The sequence below is a fragment of the Lepidochelys kempii genome, chromosome 5 (assembly GCF_965140265.1).
Source record: "Lepidochelys kempii isolate rLepKem1 chromosome 5, rLepKem1.hap2, whole genome shotgun sequence".
NCBI lineage: Eukaryota > Metazoa > Chordata > Testudines > Cheloniidae > Lepidochelys > Lepidochelys kempii.
The window spans coordinates 100,009,862-100,027,857 of record NC_133260.1 but is presented as its reverse complement, the minus strand read 5'-3'; the positions used below and the strand labels follow the sequence as shown (position 1 = coordinate 100,027,857).

Genomic DNA, 17,996 nt, shown 5'->3' with positions numbered 1-17,996 from the left:
TTACTTTTACCATTATGCAGCTCAGTGCTTTGACTGAAGTGGAGCATTAAGTTAATAAGTTAACTAAGTTTAGTTAATAAGCTTCACTGTACTGTCTTTAAAGGAGCAGTGAAATAAGATTTTGTGGGTGCTACAGTAAGAGGTGCTGACAACTGTGGAGAAAGACATTGTGGAGGGAGAACTTGGGGCTGAAGGGTTGTTGAGGTCACACTGCAAAGAGTAACTGTATGGTGGAAACTAGGGTGTGACCTGCCTGCTTGTATGCTTGCTATTGGTGTCAGAGCTGTCAGACACAGAAGCATAGCATTGCATTAAGGCACTCAGAGGTGCAAGACAGCTGTCAACTTACCCACTTACTGCCCTGCGTGAACCAAGAGTGTCACATTGCTCTGCTTTTATCTGGTGGGGTGTGTTGGATTTGGCAGCTTTGATGTATGTTGGTTGATAGTTTAATAAAACACAACTTTCCTCTGGCAAGTTTAAAATCTTCTATAATGCAAGGAATTGCATCAAGTGTTTCAAAAATTTTCTAAGGAAGGACCCTAAGCCCTCTCTTTTTATTTGTTGTTTTTAAATCAATACAGATTCTCTGTCTTGATCTAGTCATCTCCTAAATGATGATATTCATAGTAATGCGGGAGGGTAGCACCAGAGAGGTATCCTCCTCCCCTACAGCTCTACACATTGTCCATGTTTATATACATACATACTTGTGCTTGAGTGGCTAGGGGCCTACTTTGGGACTTGATTAACTTTTAGACACCTCCTCGCCTCTCAACCCCATTCTCTTTCCCCTGTTGCATCCTGTCACCATGAGATGATGCAATACCACATCATTGCATGACTTTGCAATGCATCACAGCAACCACAGTAATTGAATGAAATGCATATCACAGCTATTTAGGGCCCAGATTTGAAAAAAAAGAAAAGGAAAAAAAAAGGGGGGGGTCTTTGGAATCCATATTTAAGCACCTAAATAATTTTCTGAGTTTTTCAGAAGCACTGAGCACCTGCAACGCTCATTGACTAAGACATTTTGCAAATCCTCTGTACCTCCCAGTCCTGGTCTGTCAGTATGCTTAGCTGGTCAGACAACCCAGTGGTTAAAATGCCAGTGGTTGCCTGAAGTTCTGTCTACACTAGATTGCAGCTCAACCAGCGATAGCAGCAATGAGAAATTTTATAGGAAAGAAACTAGTATAAACAGGGACTATTTACAGCAGAACTTTCCCATCTTTGAACAAAAATTTACTATAAATACCGGGAAAAGTTTCTTTTTATCACAGGCCAAGCATAAGATCCTGAAAGACTTCTTTCAGAGTAACAGCCGTGTTAGTCTGTATTCGCAAAAAGAAAAGGAGTACTTGTGGCACCTTAGAGACTAACCAATTTATTAGAGCATAAGCTTTCGTGAGCTACAGCTCAGCTCACGAAAGCTTATGCTCTAATAAATTGGTTAGTCTCTAAGGTGCCACAAGTACTCCTTTTCTTTTTGTGAAAGACTTCTGTTTTTGCTTGTTTGTTCTGTTCTAAGGGACAAATTTGTTGAAATTCTATGATATTTTGCTTAGCACATCATGTCCAAACAATGTGAAAAATTGAAATCAGGAAAGAATATACAGTATTCACAACAAAACAATTTCAATAATATCTTATGTGTTCAATAGGAAAAGGATAAGTGATAGAAATCACATACTGATATAAATAAAAATTAAGGTAAAATTTCTGTTTTTGTGCACCAAAAATGGAAAGTTTAATGGAGTACTTAACTTGGGGAAGGAAAAGAGGGTTCATGTTATGGTCTGGATGCCTTACTTTGTGTGCTTTGGTAGGATGAGAATCCTGGCCATATACTCTTTAAATGGCATAACTTATTCTGTAAAGTGTTTGCACACAAAGGTCAATTGTCATTTGACTGAGTGTTTTGATAGATCACCCCTAGGATGTTGGCCATGCTTAACTGGCCATTTTTCTTTCATTAGATATATGACAGTTTGCATTACTGTATTTGCCAAGAACATATTAACCTACAGTAGAATGGTATGTGATAGTGAGGCAATACCTGTACCGCTTATGAATTTTGATTGATATTGTGAAGTTGTGTTATGAAAATTTGTTGTGTCTTGAGTGCTTATATGTGTGTTGGTCCACCATTGCTGACAGGCCCTGTAGCATGTATGCACCAGACCGGTACAATACAAAGGTGCTTAGGACTTAAAGACCCGATTCAGGTGCAAACATCTGGGACAGTGGATGAGCTGCATCCTTAGAAAACAGTTTTAGCTGGCTCCAGAACGGAGGCAGGAAGGTAGGAGCAATGGAAAGTTACCAGGAGTAGAACAAAAGAGACCAGCTGACCACAAGGAGTTTTAAATAAAGAAATACACAGAAATAGGGGGAGTGAGGCAGAAAGAGGAAGGATGGGGCAGGAATGAGCAATGTCACAGAAGCATGAGGGAGAGACCAGCTAGTATGCACTAGCTTGCATTTGGTGGGAACTCTGCCTGCCTCGATCCATCTGGTTTCCCAAGAACTCACAAAGCCAGAGTGGACTAGAAAGTGAGGGTTATTTGTGGTGTCATCTGTTCATTCTTTTGTATGATTCATACTCTCCAGTGCATGACACAATTAAGTATAAAAGAACATAAAGCCATAGGCGCAGACTCTGTCAGTGCTCCAGGGCTGGAGCACCCATGGAAAAAAAAATTGTGGGTGTTCAGCAGCCACTGGCGGCCCCACAGATCAGATCCTCTCCCTTCCCCCTAGTGCCTCCCACCTGCTGGTGGCCCTGCCGATCAGCATCTCCCCCTCCCTCTCAGGGCCTCCCGCCTACTGCTGTCAGCTGTTCAGTGGTGTGCAGAAGCCACTGGGGTGGAAGCAGAATGGGTGTGATAATAAGGGGTGGGGCCTTGGAAGGGGTGGAGTGGGGGCAGGACCTGGGACCGAGCAGGGGTCAAGCGCCCCTGGGGAAATGAGGAAGCTGGCACCTGTGCATAAAGGTGTTATACTCTGTACAGTCTGTTTATTGACTGCTTCACACGTACGTCATGCCCTGAGAGAGAGTTATTAAACTGTAAACCAGAACCTTCACTCCTTTGGGTAGAATTCTGGGAAAAGGGGGTGTTTTGAGTTACCAGGATATCTCAGGGATCATTCAGTGCTGTTCCTGGGGCCCAGAGCAGTGGGCTGAGAAGCCCCATTTCCTAGAAAGGTTAACAGACTGCGAGTCAGTGCCCAGGAAATGTGCCAGAGAAGTCTAGAGAGGAATCAGTACTGGAGCCTGCTGAAGCATTTGGAGCTTGAAACACCCCAGGGATCCAGAGTAGCAAAGGCTTGGATTCCCATTACAGCAGTCCTGGTGGGCAGCTGGAACAGGGTACTTGGTAGGATCTTTGACAAGTATTTACACTCTTTTTGAAAGCTTTTTGTTGATTAAAGGGAGCAGAAAAGCTTTCTTAATTATAATTAAATATATTTGTATCATTTGCTATGTTTTCTACATTTATAAAGAAACAGGTTTAAACAAAAAAATTTGATACAGACCATAGCCTATGAAATACACTTAAAAAACCCATATAGGTGGTTAGTCAAAACATTTTTAATGATACAGGATAGCAATATCCATCAAACAAGAAATATGACATATGTTAGTTTAACAGTATTCAAAGGAAGTAAACTCTTCTTCAGTACTGTTCAAAACAAAGAAACAATGGGGGATGAATTCTCCATAGAGCAAAAGATAGACTTTCAAGAAGTCTTCATTATTTCATGTCTGTTTTGTAATTTTATACAGCAGGAGAGACACTCAAATAGGATGTCTCTTTTTATGACTTGTAGTTTTATACTTATTGTTTTATACCTTCTCTCAAGCCCTTAGGCAATAACTGCCCATACATATACCATCTAACCTTCTAGTTCTAATAAAGCTCAGTACTCTGATTCTGTGAGCAAACAAAACATTTTTTTTAATCCCCTTGTTTTGTTCAGCAGCTCTGGTCATCTAATTTTCAGCATCCTTGGCTTGCTGTAAAATTAATAGCTATTCCAAACAAAAATTGGTTCATTAATGTAGGATCTTGTGCTCAATATCCCTGTCAGATATAACCCTGGCCTGTTTCTACAGAAGTAAGCTTCCCTTTGGGATGTGGATAATGATATGGTGCCCTGGTTTATTAAACTAGATGTCCAAGTAAGCTAGAATGCAAATAAATATCCCAAATAGTGCTCCTTTACTAAGGGTATGTCTACACTATGGAATAAGGTCGAATTTATAGAAGTCGGTTTTTTAGAAATCGGTTTTATATATTCGAGTGTGTGTGTCCCCACAGAAAATGCTCTAAGTGCATTAAGTGCATTAACTCGGCGGAGTGCTTCCACAGTACTGAGGCTAGAGTCGACTTCTGGAGCGTTGCACTGTAGGTAGCTATCCCACAGTTCCCGCAGTCTCCGCTGCCCATTGGAATTCTGGGTTGAGATCCCAATGCCTGATGGGGCTAAAACATTGTCGCGGGTGAGTCTGGGTACATATCGTCAGGCCCCCCTTCCCTCCCTCCCTCCGTGAAAGCAAGGGCAGACAATCGTTTCGCGCCTTTTTTCCTGAGTTACCTGTGCAGACGCCATACCACGGCAAGCATGGAGCCCGCTCAGGTAACCATCACCGTATGTCTCCTGGGTGCTGGCAGACGCGGTACGGCATTGCTACACAGTAGCAGCAACCCATTGCCTTGTGGCAGCAGACGGTGCAATACGACTGGTAGCCGTCCTCGTCGTGTCCGAGGTGCTCCTGGCCATGTCGGCTGGGAGCACCTGGGCAGACATGGGCGCAGGGACTAAATTTGGAGTGACTTGACCAGGTCATTCTCTTTAGTCCTGCAGTCAGTCCTATTGAACCGTCTTATGGTGAGCAGGCAGGCGATATGGATTGCTAGCAGTCGTACTGTACCATCTTCTGCCGGGCAGGCAAGAGATGAGGATGGCTAGCAGTCGTATTGTACAATCTTCTGCCGGGCAGGCAAGAGATGAGGGTGGCTAGCAGTCGTACTGTACCATCTTCTGCCGAGCAGCCATGAGATGTGGATGGCATGCAGTCCTTCTGCACCGTCTGCTGCCAGCCAAAGATGTAAAAGATAGATGGAGTGGATCAAAACAAGAAATAGACCAGATTTGTTTTGTACTCATTTGCTCCCCCCCCCCACCCCCCCGTCTAGGGGACTCATTCCTCTAGGTCACACTGCAGTCACTCACAGAGAAGGTGCAGCGAGGTAAATCTAGCCATGTATCAATCAGAGGCCAGGCTAACCTCCTTGTTCCAATAAGAACAATAACTTAGGTGCACCATTTCTTATTGGAACCCTCCGTGAAGTCCTGCCTGAAATACTCCTTGATGTAAAGCCACCCCCTTTATTGATTTTAGCTCCCTGAAGCCAACCCTGTAAGCCGTGTCATCAGTCGCCCCTCCCTCCGTCAGAGCAACGGCAGACAATTGTCCCGCGCCTTTTTTCTGTGCGGACACCATATCAAGGCAAGCATGGAGGCCGCTCAGCTCACTTTGGCAATTAGGAGCACATTAAACACCACACGCATTATCCAGCAGTATATGCAGCACCAGAACCTGGCAAAGCGATACCGGGCGAGGAGGCGACGTCAGCGCGGTCAGGTGAGTGATCAGGACATGGACACAGATTTCTCTGAAAGCATGGACCCTACCAATGCATGCATCATGGTGCTAATGGGGCAGGTTCATGCTGTGGAATGCCCATTCTGGGCTCGGGAAACAAGCACAGACTGGTGGGACCGCACAGTGTTGCAGGTCTGGGACAATTCCCAGTGGCTGCAAAACTTTTGCATGCATAAGTGCACTTTCATGGAACTTTGTGACTTGCTTTCCCCTACCCTGAGGCACGTGAATACCAAGATGAGAGCAGCCCTCACAGTTGAGAAGCGAGTGGCGATAGCCCTGTGGAAGCTTGCAACGCCAGACAGCTACCGGTCAGTTGGGAATCAATTTGGAGTGGACAAATCTACTGTTGGGGCTGCTGTGATGCAAGTAGCCCACGCAATCAGAGATCTGCTGATATCAAGGGTAGTGACCCTGGGAAATGTGCAGGTCATAGTGGATGGCTTTGCTGCAATGGGGTTCCCTAACTGTGGTGGGGCCATAGACGGAACCCATATCCCTATCTTGGCACCAGAGCACCAAGCCACCGATTACATAAACCGCAAGGGGTACTTTTCAATAGTGCTGCAAGCTCTGGTGGATCACAAGGGACGTTTCACCAACATCAATGTGGGATGGCCGGGAAAGGTACATGACGCTCGCATCTTCAGGAACTCTGGTCTGTTTCAAAAGCTGCAGGAAGGGAATTTATTCCCAGACCAGAAAATAACTGTTGGGGATGTTGAAATGCCTATATGTATCCTTGGGGACCCAGCCTACCCCTTAATGCCATGGCTCATGAAGCCGTACACAGGCAGCCTGGACATTAGTCAGGAGCTGTTCAACTACAGGCTGAGCAAGTGCAAAATGGTGGTAGAATGTGCATTTGGACGTTTAAAGGCGCGCTGGCGCAGTTTACTGACTCGCTTAGACCTCAGCGAAACCAATATTCCCACTGTTATTACTGCTTGCTGTGTGCTCCACAATATCTGTGAGAGTAAGGGGGAGATGTTTATGGCGGGTGGGAGGTTGAGGCAAATTGCCTGGCTGCTGGTTATGCGCAGCCAGACACCAGGGTGGTTAGAAGAACACAGGAGGGCGCGGTACGCATCAGAGAAGCTTTGAAAACCAGTTTCATGACTGGCCAGGCTACGGTGTGAAAGTTCTGTTTGTTTCTCCTTGATGAAACCCCCCGCCCCTTGGTTCACTCTACTTCCCTGTAAGCTAACCACCCTCCCCTCCTCCCTTCGATCACCGCTTGCAGAGGCAATAAAGTCATTGTTGCTTCACATTCATGCATTCTTTATTCATTCATCACACAAATAGGGGGATGACTACCAAGGTAGCCCAGGAGGGGTGGTGGAGGAGGGAAGGAAAATGCCACACAGCACTTTAAAAGTTTACAACTTTAAAATTTATTGAATGCCAGCCTTCTTTTTTTTGGGCAATCCTCTGTGGTGGAGTGGCCGGTGGCCCCCCCACCGCGTTCTTGGGCGTCTGGGTGTGGAGGCTATGGAACTTGGGGAGGAGGGCAGTTGGTTACACAGGGTTCTGTAGTGGCAGTCTGTGCTCCAGCTGCCTTTGCTGCAGCTCAACCATACACTGGAGTGTACTGGTTTGGTCCTCCAGCAGCCTCAGCATTGAATCCTGCCTCCTCTCATCACGCTGCCACCACATTTGAGCTTTAGCCCTCTCTTCAGCCCGCCACTTACTCTCTTCAGCCCGCCACCTCTCCTCCCGGTTATTTTGTGCTTTCCTGCACTCTGACATTATTTGCCTCCACGTATTCGTCTGTGCTCTGTCAGTGTGGGAGGACAGCATGAGCTCGGAGAACATTTAATCTTGAGTGCGTTTTTTTCTTTCTAAGCTTCACTAGCCTCTGGGAAGGAGAAGATCCTGTGATCATTGAAACACATGCAGCTGGTGGAGAAAAAAAAAGGGACAGCGGTATTTAAAAAGACACATTTTATAAAACAGTGGCTACACTCTTTCAGGGTAAACCTTGCTGTTAACATTACATACATAGCACATGTGCTTTCGTTACAAGGTCGCATTTTGCCTCCCCCCACTGCGTGGCTACCCCCTCAACCCTCCCCCCTCCCTGTGGCTAGCAGCGGGGAACATTTCTGTTTAGCCACAGGCAAACAGCCCAGCAGGAATGGGCTCCTCTGAGTGTCCCTTGAAGAAAAGCACTCTATTTTAACCAGGTGACCATGAATTATATCTCACTCTCCTGAGGATAACACAGAGAGATAAAGAATGGATGTTATTTGAATGCCAGCAAACATACACTGCAATGCTTTGTTGTACAATGATTCCCGAGTATGTGTTACTGGCCTGGAGTGGTAAAGTGTCCTACCATGAAGGACGCAATAAGGCTGCCCTCCCCAGAAATCTTTTGCAAAGGCTTTGGGAGTACATCCAGGAGAGCCGCGAATGCCAGGGCAAAGTAATCCTTTCACATGCTTGCTTTTAAACCATGTATAGTATTTTAAAAGGTACACTCACCGGAGGTCCCTTCTCTGCCTGCTGGATCCAGGAGGCCGCCTTGGGTGGGTTCGGGGGGTACTGGCTCCAGGTCCAGTGTGAGAAACAGTTCCTGGCTGTCGGGAAAACCGGTTTCTCCGCTTGCTTGCTGTGAACTATCTACAACCTCCTCATCATCATCTTTTTCATCCCCAAAACCTGCTTCCGTATTGCCTCCATCTCCATTGAAGGAGTCAAACAACATGGCTGGGGTAGTGGTGGCTGAACCCCCTAAAATGGCATGCAGCTCATCATAGAAGTGGCATGTTTGGGGCTCTGACCCGGAGCGGCCGTTCGCCTCTCTGGTTTTCTGGTAGGCTTGCCTCAGCTCCTTCAGTTTCACGCAGCACTGCTTCGGGTCCCTGTTATGGCCTCTGTCCTTCATGCCCTGGGAGATTTTGACAAAGGTTTTGGCATTTCGAAAACTGGGACGGAGTTCTGATAGCACGGATTCCTCTCCCTATACAGCGATCAGATCCCATACCTCACGTTCAGTCCATGCTGGAGCTCTTTTGCGATTCTGGGACTCCATCATGGTCACCTGTGCTGATGAGCTCTGCATGGTCACCTGCAGCTTGCCACGCTGGCCAAACAGGAAATGAGATTCAAAAGTTCGCGGTTCTTTTCCTGTCTACCTGGCCAGTGCATCTGAGTTGAGAGTGCTGTCCAGAGCAGTCACAATGGAGCACTCTGGGATAGCTCCCGGAGGCCAATACCATCGAATTGTGTCCACAGTACCCCAAATTCGAGCCAGCAAGGCCGATTTAAGCGCTAATCCACTTGTCAGGGGTGGAGTAAGGAAATCGATTTTAAGAGTCCTTTAAGTCGAAATAAAGGGCTTCATCGTGTGGACGGGTGCAGGTTTACATCGATTTAATGCTGCTAAATTCGACCTAAAGTCCTAGTGTAGACCAGGGCTAAGGCAAATTCACAGAAGGAATTAATATTGCTCTTATTTTTTTCCTTTCTAACAATTGCCCTGATACATTATGCAGCAAATCCAAGAAATGAAAACATGGTTAGTGATATTACTCCTTTGAATGGATGATATTTATTTTAATAAAAAAAAGACAGTTAAAAAGAAGACCATGGTAATTATTTTTTCTAACACATTGTAAATTCTGAAACACGAAGGTCCTTTGAGTGCTGGTTCCTATAGGTCAGTGGTTCCCAAACTGGGGTTTGCGAACCCCTGGGGGTTTGCAGAAAGTTACAGGGGGTTCGCCAGAAAAATTTCACTAATGGCGGCCAGAGGACCCTGGGCACTGGAGGCAGCAGGTGGGAGCCAGTTGCAGGGCAGACAGCCCGAGCCCCAGGGAGAGTGGGGCAGGGCAGTTGGGGCTGGCAGCCTGAGCCCTGCCCCCATCAGTGGGGGAGTCAGCAGCCCAAACCCCAGCGCTCCACGCGGGGCTGGAAGCCTGAGCCCCAGGGAGAGCAGGGCCAGGCAGCCTAAGCCCTGCCCCCATCAGCACGGGAGCTGGCTGCCTGAACCCCAGCACTCCACATGGGGCTGGCAGCCTGAGCCCCAGGGGGAGCGGGGCCGGGCAGTTGGGGCTGGCAGCCCGAGCCCCGACAGTCAGCAGGACCTGCAGCCTGAGCTCAGTTGACCAGGGCGGTCAATGGGGTCCAGCAGCAGGAGCCTCTCAGAGTGTGGAGGAAATTTAAACTTAAATCCCTGGAAATATTCATTTTTAGGACGGGGTTCATGAGATTTCACAATTTAGTGAAAGGGGTTCGTGGGCTGTTAAAGTTTGGGAATCACTGGTATAGCTATTCACTATGGCTACACATACGCCTGAGACTGAAAGATTCTTCACTAGTAGTGTCCATTGGTCTTTTCCTGTGCCTTCATGTGCTCCAAACTGAGGCCATATGGGTGACATGAACCAACTGGCTTTCCAGTTCCTTTCTACTGCTCATGGGCCAAGAGCATCCACAGCTTTCCTAGCATTCCTGCCTTCTATTCAGGTTTATTTTTTTTTTGTAAATAGTTTTATTTTATTCTAGTTAGAGTAGTGTTGGGGGTAGGAGTTATCTTCCAGGCCACCCCCACTCTTCAGAGCACCTATTATGCCTCAAATCCTCAGCTTTATGTCCCACCTGGCCTGCCCCCAGGTATTCCCAGTTAGTGATCCCTAAGCCTCCTTTTTGTGCTGCCTTGGGGAGTGTCTCATTTCATTCATGTGCAATCTTGAGAATTCTGGGTTAGGAAGCATTTGATGGAACTCTAAGGCCACAGCACAACCCTGGGGTTGCTGACACCCCATGTACATCAGCAGGATCTGCCATTATCACCCTTTTGGACATGGCATTTTGCAGTCATGGACAGTAAGAGTGCAGATTTAAAGACTCTACCAGGTGTGTATAGGAAGAAGGTAAAAGGAAACACTCTTAAGAAGCAGTTGAAATCTGCACTTAAACTCTCTAACATGTCTGCCTCCTCTACCCCTTCTAACTCAGACAAGACTCTATGCCCCAGTATGCATCTGCAGCTCCCAGCAAACATGGGCCAATACTGAGAGACAGGGATACCCACAGCTCAACCAGGGATGGGTCTGGTTCCATCATCAGAGAAGGAAAGGAGAGTGTGATTACCTTCTGCACTGGCGGTTCCACACTTCATGAGGAAGAGGGACTTAGTGGTACTAACAGCTACCTCCTGCACTGTCCAATTCACGTACACATGAGCCCCTTCTCACTCTTCTGCTGGACCCAGCTATGCTATTCTTGAGGAACTAGGGTCTACACCAACTCAGAGTCACTGCTACTCTCTGTTCCAGTGATCTCCAGAGAGGTACTTACACCATCAGTACACCAATCCCTGGTCCTTTCCACCAGCTGGGATGTTGACCTGTGAGCACCAAAAGTGTGCCACTCACCAATTCAATCTACCAATCATGGCTTAAGACATGAGGTACTGACAGCTCTGCCTGTATATGCCAAGGACTCTTATTCCTCCAGCAAGATTAAGGCCGATGCACAGACCACTCCAATGGCCAAGATGTGGCATGGGTGCCCTCTCAGTGCCACAAGACATACCAGCAGGCCTGGGACCAGTGGTGCCCTCCACTATGGGGTTGTATACCCATACAACCCTATATCTGGGCTTTATTGGCACTCGTGGGTCCCATACTTTGGGCCTCCTGACTCCAAGGGATCAGAGCAGGAATATGAACACAACTCTTCTTAGCGGGAAAAGCCTCAGCCCCCCCCTTTCCACCCAGAAGCACTGTGAAGAGGAGAAACACCCCAACCAGCTGGAACTGCCTGATCCATCTGCAGCTCTGTCTTCCCTGGCTCCTGACAAAGCAGTGATGCTGGTCTCACCTTCGCCACCTGATGATTTTAAACAACTTCAGGACCTCTTGAGGATGATTGTGAAGGCTTTACAGATCCCTCTGGAAGAAGTTCAGGACCCTACTCACAAACTTCTGGGCATCCTTCAAACTATGGGCCCTGGTAAGGTAGCACTTCCCATCAATAGAGTCTTATTAGAATTCACTCCAGCTGTTTGGCATACTGCATTTAACTGTGCCCTAACCCCAAAAAAGACTGAGAAGAGATACTTTTGTCTCATCTAAAGAGGCAGTATGTTTTTCCCCCATCCTGTCCCAACTTTGCTAGTAGTTCAAGCCAGTACCAAGCACAACAGATTGAAGTAGCCTTGGTTACCCCATCCAATAGGGAGAAAACTGGACCTTCCTTGAGAGGAAGAGCTTCTCTTTTACCAGCCTACAATTCCGGATGGCAAATTACCAGGCTCTGGATGTTGAAATGACTCATTATAATAAGGTGTCTCCATTTGCTAGCAAGCTTCCCAGGAGCTCAATCTACAATTTCAGGCTGTTCTGGATGGTGGATAGCTTAGTTGTCCCTCCAAACATCTTTCAAAGCTACTGACCCCACTTCCCGCTCCATGGAGACTTCAGTAGTTATAAGGTGGGTTTCTTGGCTTCAGTCATTGAGGTTTCCTACTGAAGTCCAAACAATGGTAGAAAACCTCCTCTTCAAGGGTAACCTTATGTTCAGCAAAAAAAAAGACAAATCATTACACTCTCTCAAAGACTCCCAGGTTACCCTCTGCTCGCTGGGGATTTACATCCCAGACCCTTGGAGGAAGTAATCTAAGCCACTGTCATAAACAGCGTTTCACTCCCCATTCCTTCTTCCATCAATAAGCTTATGAGCCACCCAGGAAACCAGAAGTTACACCATTGCAGGCAGACTGCACCCCATACCATTGCTTCCCCCCCTCACCAGCTATCCCATGCCAAGAAGTCATTCTGATGGGACCTTCAAGAGCTAAAAACCAGTCTTGGTGCATCCATACAGTCCCTACCCCCTTCAGTGGCCACATGTTCCATTTCTTTCCAGTGTGGCAACATGTTACTTCAGACAGATGGGTCTTGGAGATTATCTCCCACTGGTTACACAATCAAATTCCTTTCCATTCCTACACCAAATGCCCACTCCCTGTCCCTCTTCAGGGATCCCTCTCATGACAGGCTCCTCAGACAGGAGGTAAACGCCCATCTTCAGTTAGGAGCCATAGAACCCATGCCTCCTCAACACAGGGGGAAGGGTTTCCTATTTGAGATACTTCCTCATTCCAAAAAGGAGACCCATTCTAGATCCCAGACAGCTGAATGTCTTCATATTCTGTTTGAGATTCAGGATGACCACTCTGGATTCCATAATCTCTGTTGTATTAATTAAGGAGGAATATATGGTCCAGTCACTGTCCAGTGTGAAACAGTGTTAAGCAAGATTTGGGTTTTGGTATTCAGAGACCTCAGCCTGATTAATACCATGGCAAACACACCATTGAAAAGCTTTTAAAACTTTTATCAAACACAACAAGAAGGGAAAACAGTCTTTGAAAATATAAAGTATTACATAAGACTTTCATATTAACATCCCTTGTCTGACAGTCTGTTAGATTATATTAAAGATTGTAATAACTATCCTTTTGGGGAAAAATAAGAAGTTAGTTGAGATGGGCTGGAGTTGCTGTTGCTGCTGTTGTCAAAGTTCAATCCTTTTTCATCCCAGGTGGTGTTTTGGGATCCAGAAGTGGTACTGGGTTCCTCTATCTGGCCTGGTCAGGACAGAACATCTCTCAAGATCATGATGTAGGACCCGGGGTCCTAGGAGATGATGGGGGTGGCAGCCATGATGGTGAAGATCATGCCAGTAGTCAGTTTTTCTCCCTAAAGTCTGTTTCTTTAAGGACCCCGAAAGGGAGTGATGGGTGGAATAGTCCATACCCTCATTAGGCCTAATTCATGGACAAAATAGTTTCCAACACACTGATTTTCATCACTGACTTCTGGTTCCCACTTTTATTGTGTACCAAGCATGATCTTCACACAGTCCTAGAGTTAGATCAGTAGGCATTTGTGTTTGGACTAATTCAGTCTGTCTTCCTTTCCCCATCAATGTTTGTTATAGGTTATTGTGACATAAACTTTCATTTACTTTTTACAGTTGAGATCACAATTAGGGTAAATTTGTAGGCCCAATTATCACAACATCCCTTTCCTCAACAAAGGTGACTGGTTTGCAGTTCTCAGTTTGAAGGATGTCTCTTTTCATATAGACATTCACCCATCTCACTGGAATTTTCTGTGCTTTTTGGTGGGACTAGAACATTACAAGTACAGGGTTCTTTTTGGCCTCTCGACATCCCAAAGAGTTTTCACAAAGGAATTTGTGGTGGTAGCAACACACTTGCATCGCCAGGGCAGTCCAGTTTTTCCTCTAACCTCTATGACTAGCTGCTCACGGGACAGTATACTCAGTTTCCTGCAATTTGTAGGACTTCAAATGAACCTAGAAATGTCCGGTTTAATCACCATGCAGATTATAGAATTGATTGGAGCAACTCTGGACTTGACTTCACCCAAAGCTTACTTACCTAAAGACAGGGCCTTGCAATCAAGGACCTCCAAAATCACCTAACTCTGACTGAGTCCATAGAAAACAGCTCATTTCTGTCTGGTCCTTCTCATACACATGGCTGCCTGCAGATACAAAACACTCTTCACCAGGCTCCATCTTCATTGCCTTCAGGCATGGCTGTGTATGGTGTGGATGCTGAATAGAGATACCTTAGTCAAGTTATGATCCCTCAGAGTGTTCTGTCTTCTCATCTGGTGGGGGAAAAAAAGAAATCTGTGTTTGTAGAGGTTACCTATGTGTCCCCTCCACCTACAAAGAATCTAAGCACAGACCGCCCCCTTCCCCCTAAGTTGGGGAGCACATCTGGACATCCAAAGGTTGCAAGGTTCTTGGACCCAACAGGAGTCCCAGTTACATATCAATCTTTGGGCAGTGCATGAGGCTTGCAAAAGGTTTCTGCTTTTCATATGTTCACATCATGTCAGACAACATAACAGCAGTATTCTACATAAACAAGAGACAAGCTCTGGAATTAGTGCATCTGACACCAGATCACCCTTTCAGCAATGCACCTTCCCAGAGTAATGAACACTATAACAGACAGCCTCAGCAGAGACCACTTGCACAGAGACTGTGAGTGGGTACTTCACAATTTGGTGGTGCAGAACGTCTTCTGTCAGTGGAGCTCCCTGTCATGGGACCTCTTTGCATCCCAGTAAGAAGACATGTCCAGCCTATTGCTCCTGTGTTGCTCAAGGGCACAATTCCAGAAGGGATTCATTCACAGTTCAGTGGTCATAGTCACTAGTGTATGCATTCCCACTCATTCCCCTCTTACATCATGTCCTGAACAAGATCAAGCAGGACAAATTGACAGTGATCCTAGTGGTTTCTTGATGGCTTAGACAGTTTTGGTTCACCAGTATCTACCAGATGTCCATGTGTCGCTGAACCTTCCAACTCAGAACAAAGGCAAAACTGTCCATTCCAGCTTGATCTCCCTCCACCGCACAACTTAGCTTTTGGATGGGTGACAAGCATAGAAAAGTCTTGCTGCAAGGAAGTCCAATCCATCCTCAGACACTACAGAAAGGCTTCCATGAGAAAATACTATGCTGTCAAGTGGAAGAGATTTTTCATCTGGTGCCAGCATTGCCACGTACATCCATTGGATTTTGGCATTTCTACTGTTGGAATATCTCCTTTCCCTGAAGTCTTTGGGTTTATCCATTAGCTCAATGTGTGTGCACCTGGGAGCAATCAATGCTTTCCATTCTCCAACAGATAATTGTGTGATGTATACCCACCCTTTGACCATGACATTTCTGAGGGGTCTTGTCAGAGCCTCCAGTATCAGTGCCAATTCCTAATTGGAACCTTAACCTCCTACTGTCGGCACTTGTGAATCCACCATTGGAGTCTTTGGCCTCCTGTTCCCTTCTCCATGTATTTATGAAATTAGTCTTCCTAACAGCAATCACTTCAGCTAGGAGAGTTGGGGAGCTTGTGGCTTTTATGGCAGACCCTCCCTACATGGTGTTCCATAACAAAGTGTCCCTAAGGTTACATGCCAAATTCATCGCAAAGGTTCCCTCCACATTCCACCTGAATTGGACTCTTCATCTAGCGGTATTCTACCTGAAACCTCTTGACACTAGAGAGGCTAGGAGACAACTCCCTGGCTATTTGTAGAGCTTTGGCTTTTTTACCATCAAAGGATGAAGCCCTTTTGAAAATCCCTGAGATTATTCTTCTCCTTTGCCAAGTGGATGAAAGGGGAGGAAATTTCATTTCAAAGGTTCCCAAATTGGATAGTAGAATACAGCCTGCAGTGTTATTATATGATCATAGCTCCTCCTCAAGGTGTGAGGGCCCACTCAACTAGAGCACACACTACCTCTGTACCTCAACTAGAGCATATACTAGTCTCTGCAAGGCATACTTTTTGTAGAAATCTGTAGAGCAGTGACATGGAGCTCATTGCACATGTTTACCAGACAATACATATTGGTGCAGGCTTCTTCAGCATCCTTTGGTACGGCAGTCCTGCAATCTGTGGTTTACCCTGGGTCTTCACACCATCCTCCTCGAGGAGTACTGCTTGTGAGTAACCCACAGTGAATATCTACAGGTACCAGCATTAGAAGAAGAAAGGGAGGTTACTTACCTTTATGGTAACTGGAGTTCTTCAAGATGTGTGGTCTTTGTTGGTATTCCACGACCTGTCCTCCTTCTCCTCTGCTCAGTTATTTACTTGATTTACAGTAGAGTAGGAACTGCAGAGACAGTTTGTCTGTGCCACCACTTGTGCCCTTGGTTCGGAGCACAAGGAGGCACAGGGCACAGGTGAACCAACAGATGCTGCTAGTGAAGAATCTTCCAGGCTCAGGTGCATGGAGCACATTAGAACCCACAATGAATATCCATAGGGACCACACATCTCAAAGAATTCCAGTTATTGTAAGGTATGTTACCTTCCCTTTCTTAGAAAAAATTGTTCAAGAACAAATATTTTTTAATTTAATTACAAAAAAAAAATAATCTCCAGAAGCCAGGAAATAAATCAGTCTTCCAAGTTCACCAATCTTGGCCACTAAACCAATACGTATTCTGTGGTCCACAATTCAGTGCATCAGATATTGTGGCCAGACATTTAATTAGGAGATATAATTATATTCTGTGAAGTGGTTTAATTTCTTGCAGGTTAAATTTTGACCATAATATGAGCAAGATGTTATCAAGCAGCATGTTTTGGAACATTTGTGTTTGCTGAAGAATGAACTACTATAATCTCTCTTGTATCCACAGGTTGGAGCCCAACCAGATGGTTATTCTATAGTTCATAGAAAATGTCACTCTCAGTTTACTGACACAGCAGATTATAGAAGACATGGTATCAACACATGGCAAGATGAGAGTGGTATATATGCCAATGCTGATATAAAGCAAAAGGTCTTCCCAGTAACTAATCCTATACCCTCAAATGTGCATGAAGATAATTTCTAAGCAGTAATAATGGAATCTGAAGTAGATACATTGTATGTCATGTATTAACTATTTTCCAAATATTCCAATAAATATTTTTGAAATGCTTGCTACAGTAGATGCATTGTTCTACAAGTGATCTCTTTATATTGGGTTGCTCTATTCCTACATTGTATGAAGGTTTCCTATATATGGAGTATTTTTTATGATTAAGCATTTTATGGAGCTTTTACAGATTATATATACGCTGATCTTAGCTGAACACTGTTGCTCTGATGGGAGAGTTTATCATGGGAAGCAATGACTCTGAAAAAGCTTTGGGGGTTGTGGTGGATATGAGCTCCTGTCACGGGGCACATCACTTACTGGCTGGTGCCTTCTCCTGGTCCCTCTGGGGATTAGCTCAAGGCAGACACCCTCCCGGACCGCGGTTTGCATACCATCACTCTGTCTCTGCATCTGCCTGCAGCCCCTCTTGCTGCCTCAGGAACCACAGTGTCCTCTTCATGGCTCTGCCCTCTGGCCATGTCACCATCTATGTTTTCCCCCTATTGGGGGTTAGTATTGTAGTCCAATAATCATGCCACTTCCCCAGTGTTGGTGGTGGTGGGGAGAACCCAGGCCCACCCACTACTCCGGGTCCCAATCCAAGGACTCTGTTGATGGTAACCTCATGCTGCTCTCCTTGGAACTGCTCACTGCTTTTCCCAGAGCCTCTTCCCCATGCCTCTGCACCTACTCCGCCCTTACCTCCGGACCTTCAAGCACTGAGCTGTCCATGGTGCTAGTACTTCTTCCACCTGCTGGGAGCCCAGCCCTTCACTCCATGAGCTCCAAACAGCTACTGACCCTGCTCTACCCTGAAGCTCCTCTTATCTGAGCCTGCCAGGCCCAGCTTGGTTTGCTCCCTGCAACTCCTCCCTGATTG

At 46.0% G+C, this 17,996-nt stretch overlaps 1 protein-coding gene across 1 annotated transcript in view; it reads left to right on the top strand.

Annotated features, from left to right (window-relative positions):
- Positions 1-17,090, top strand: part of CFAP95 (cilia and flagella associated protein 95) — a 54,081-nt gene extending 36,991 nt beyond the window's left edge. Inside the window, exon 6 of the mRNA XM_073346245.1 lies at positions 16,892-17,090. Within this exon, the coding sequence (XP_073202346.1) occupies positions 16,892-17,089 (198 nt within the window). The 3' untranslated portion in view covers position 17,090. The remainder of the gene's footprint in view (positions 1-16,891) is intronic.
- Positions 17,091-17,996: the final 906 nt, after the last annotated feature.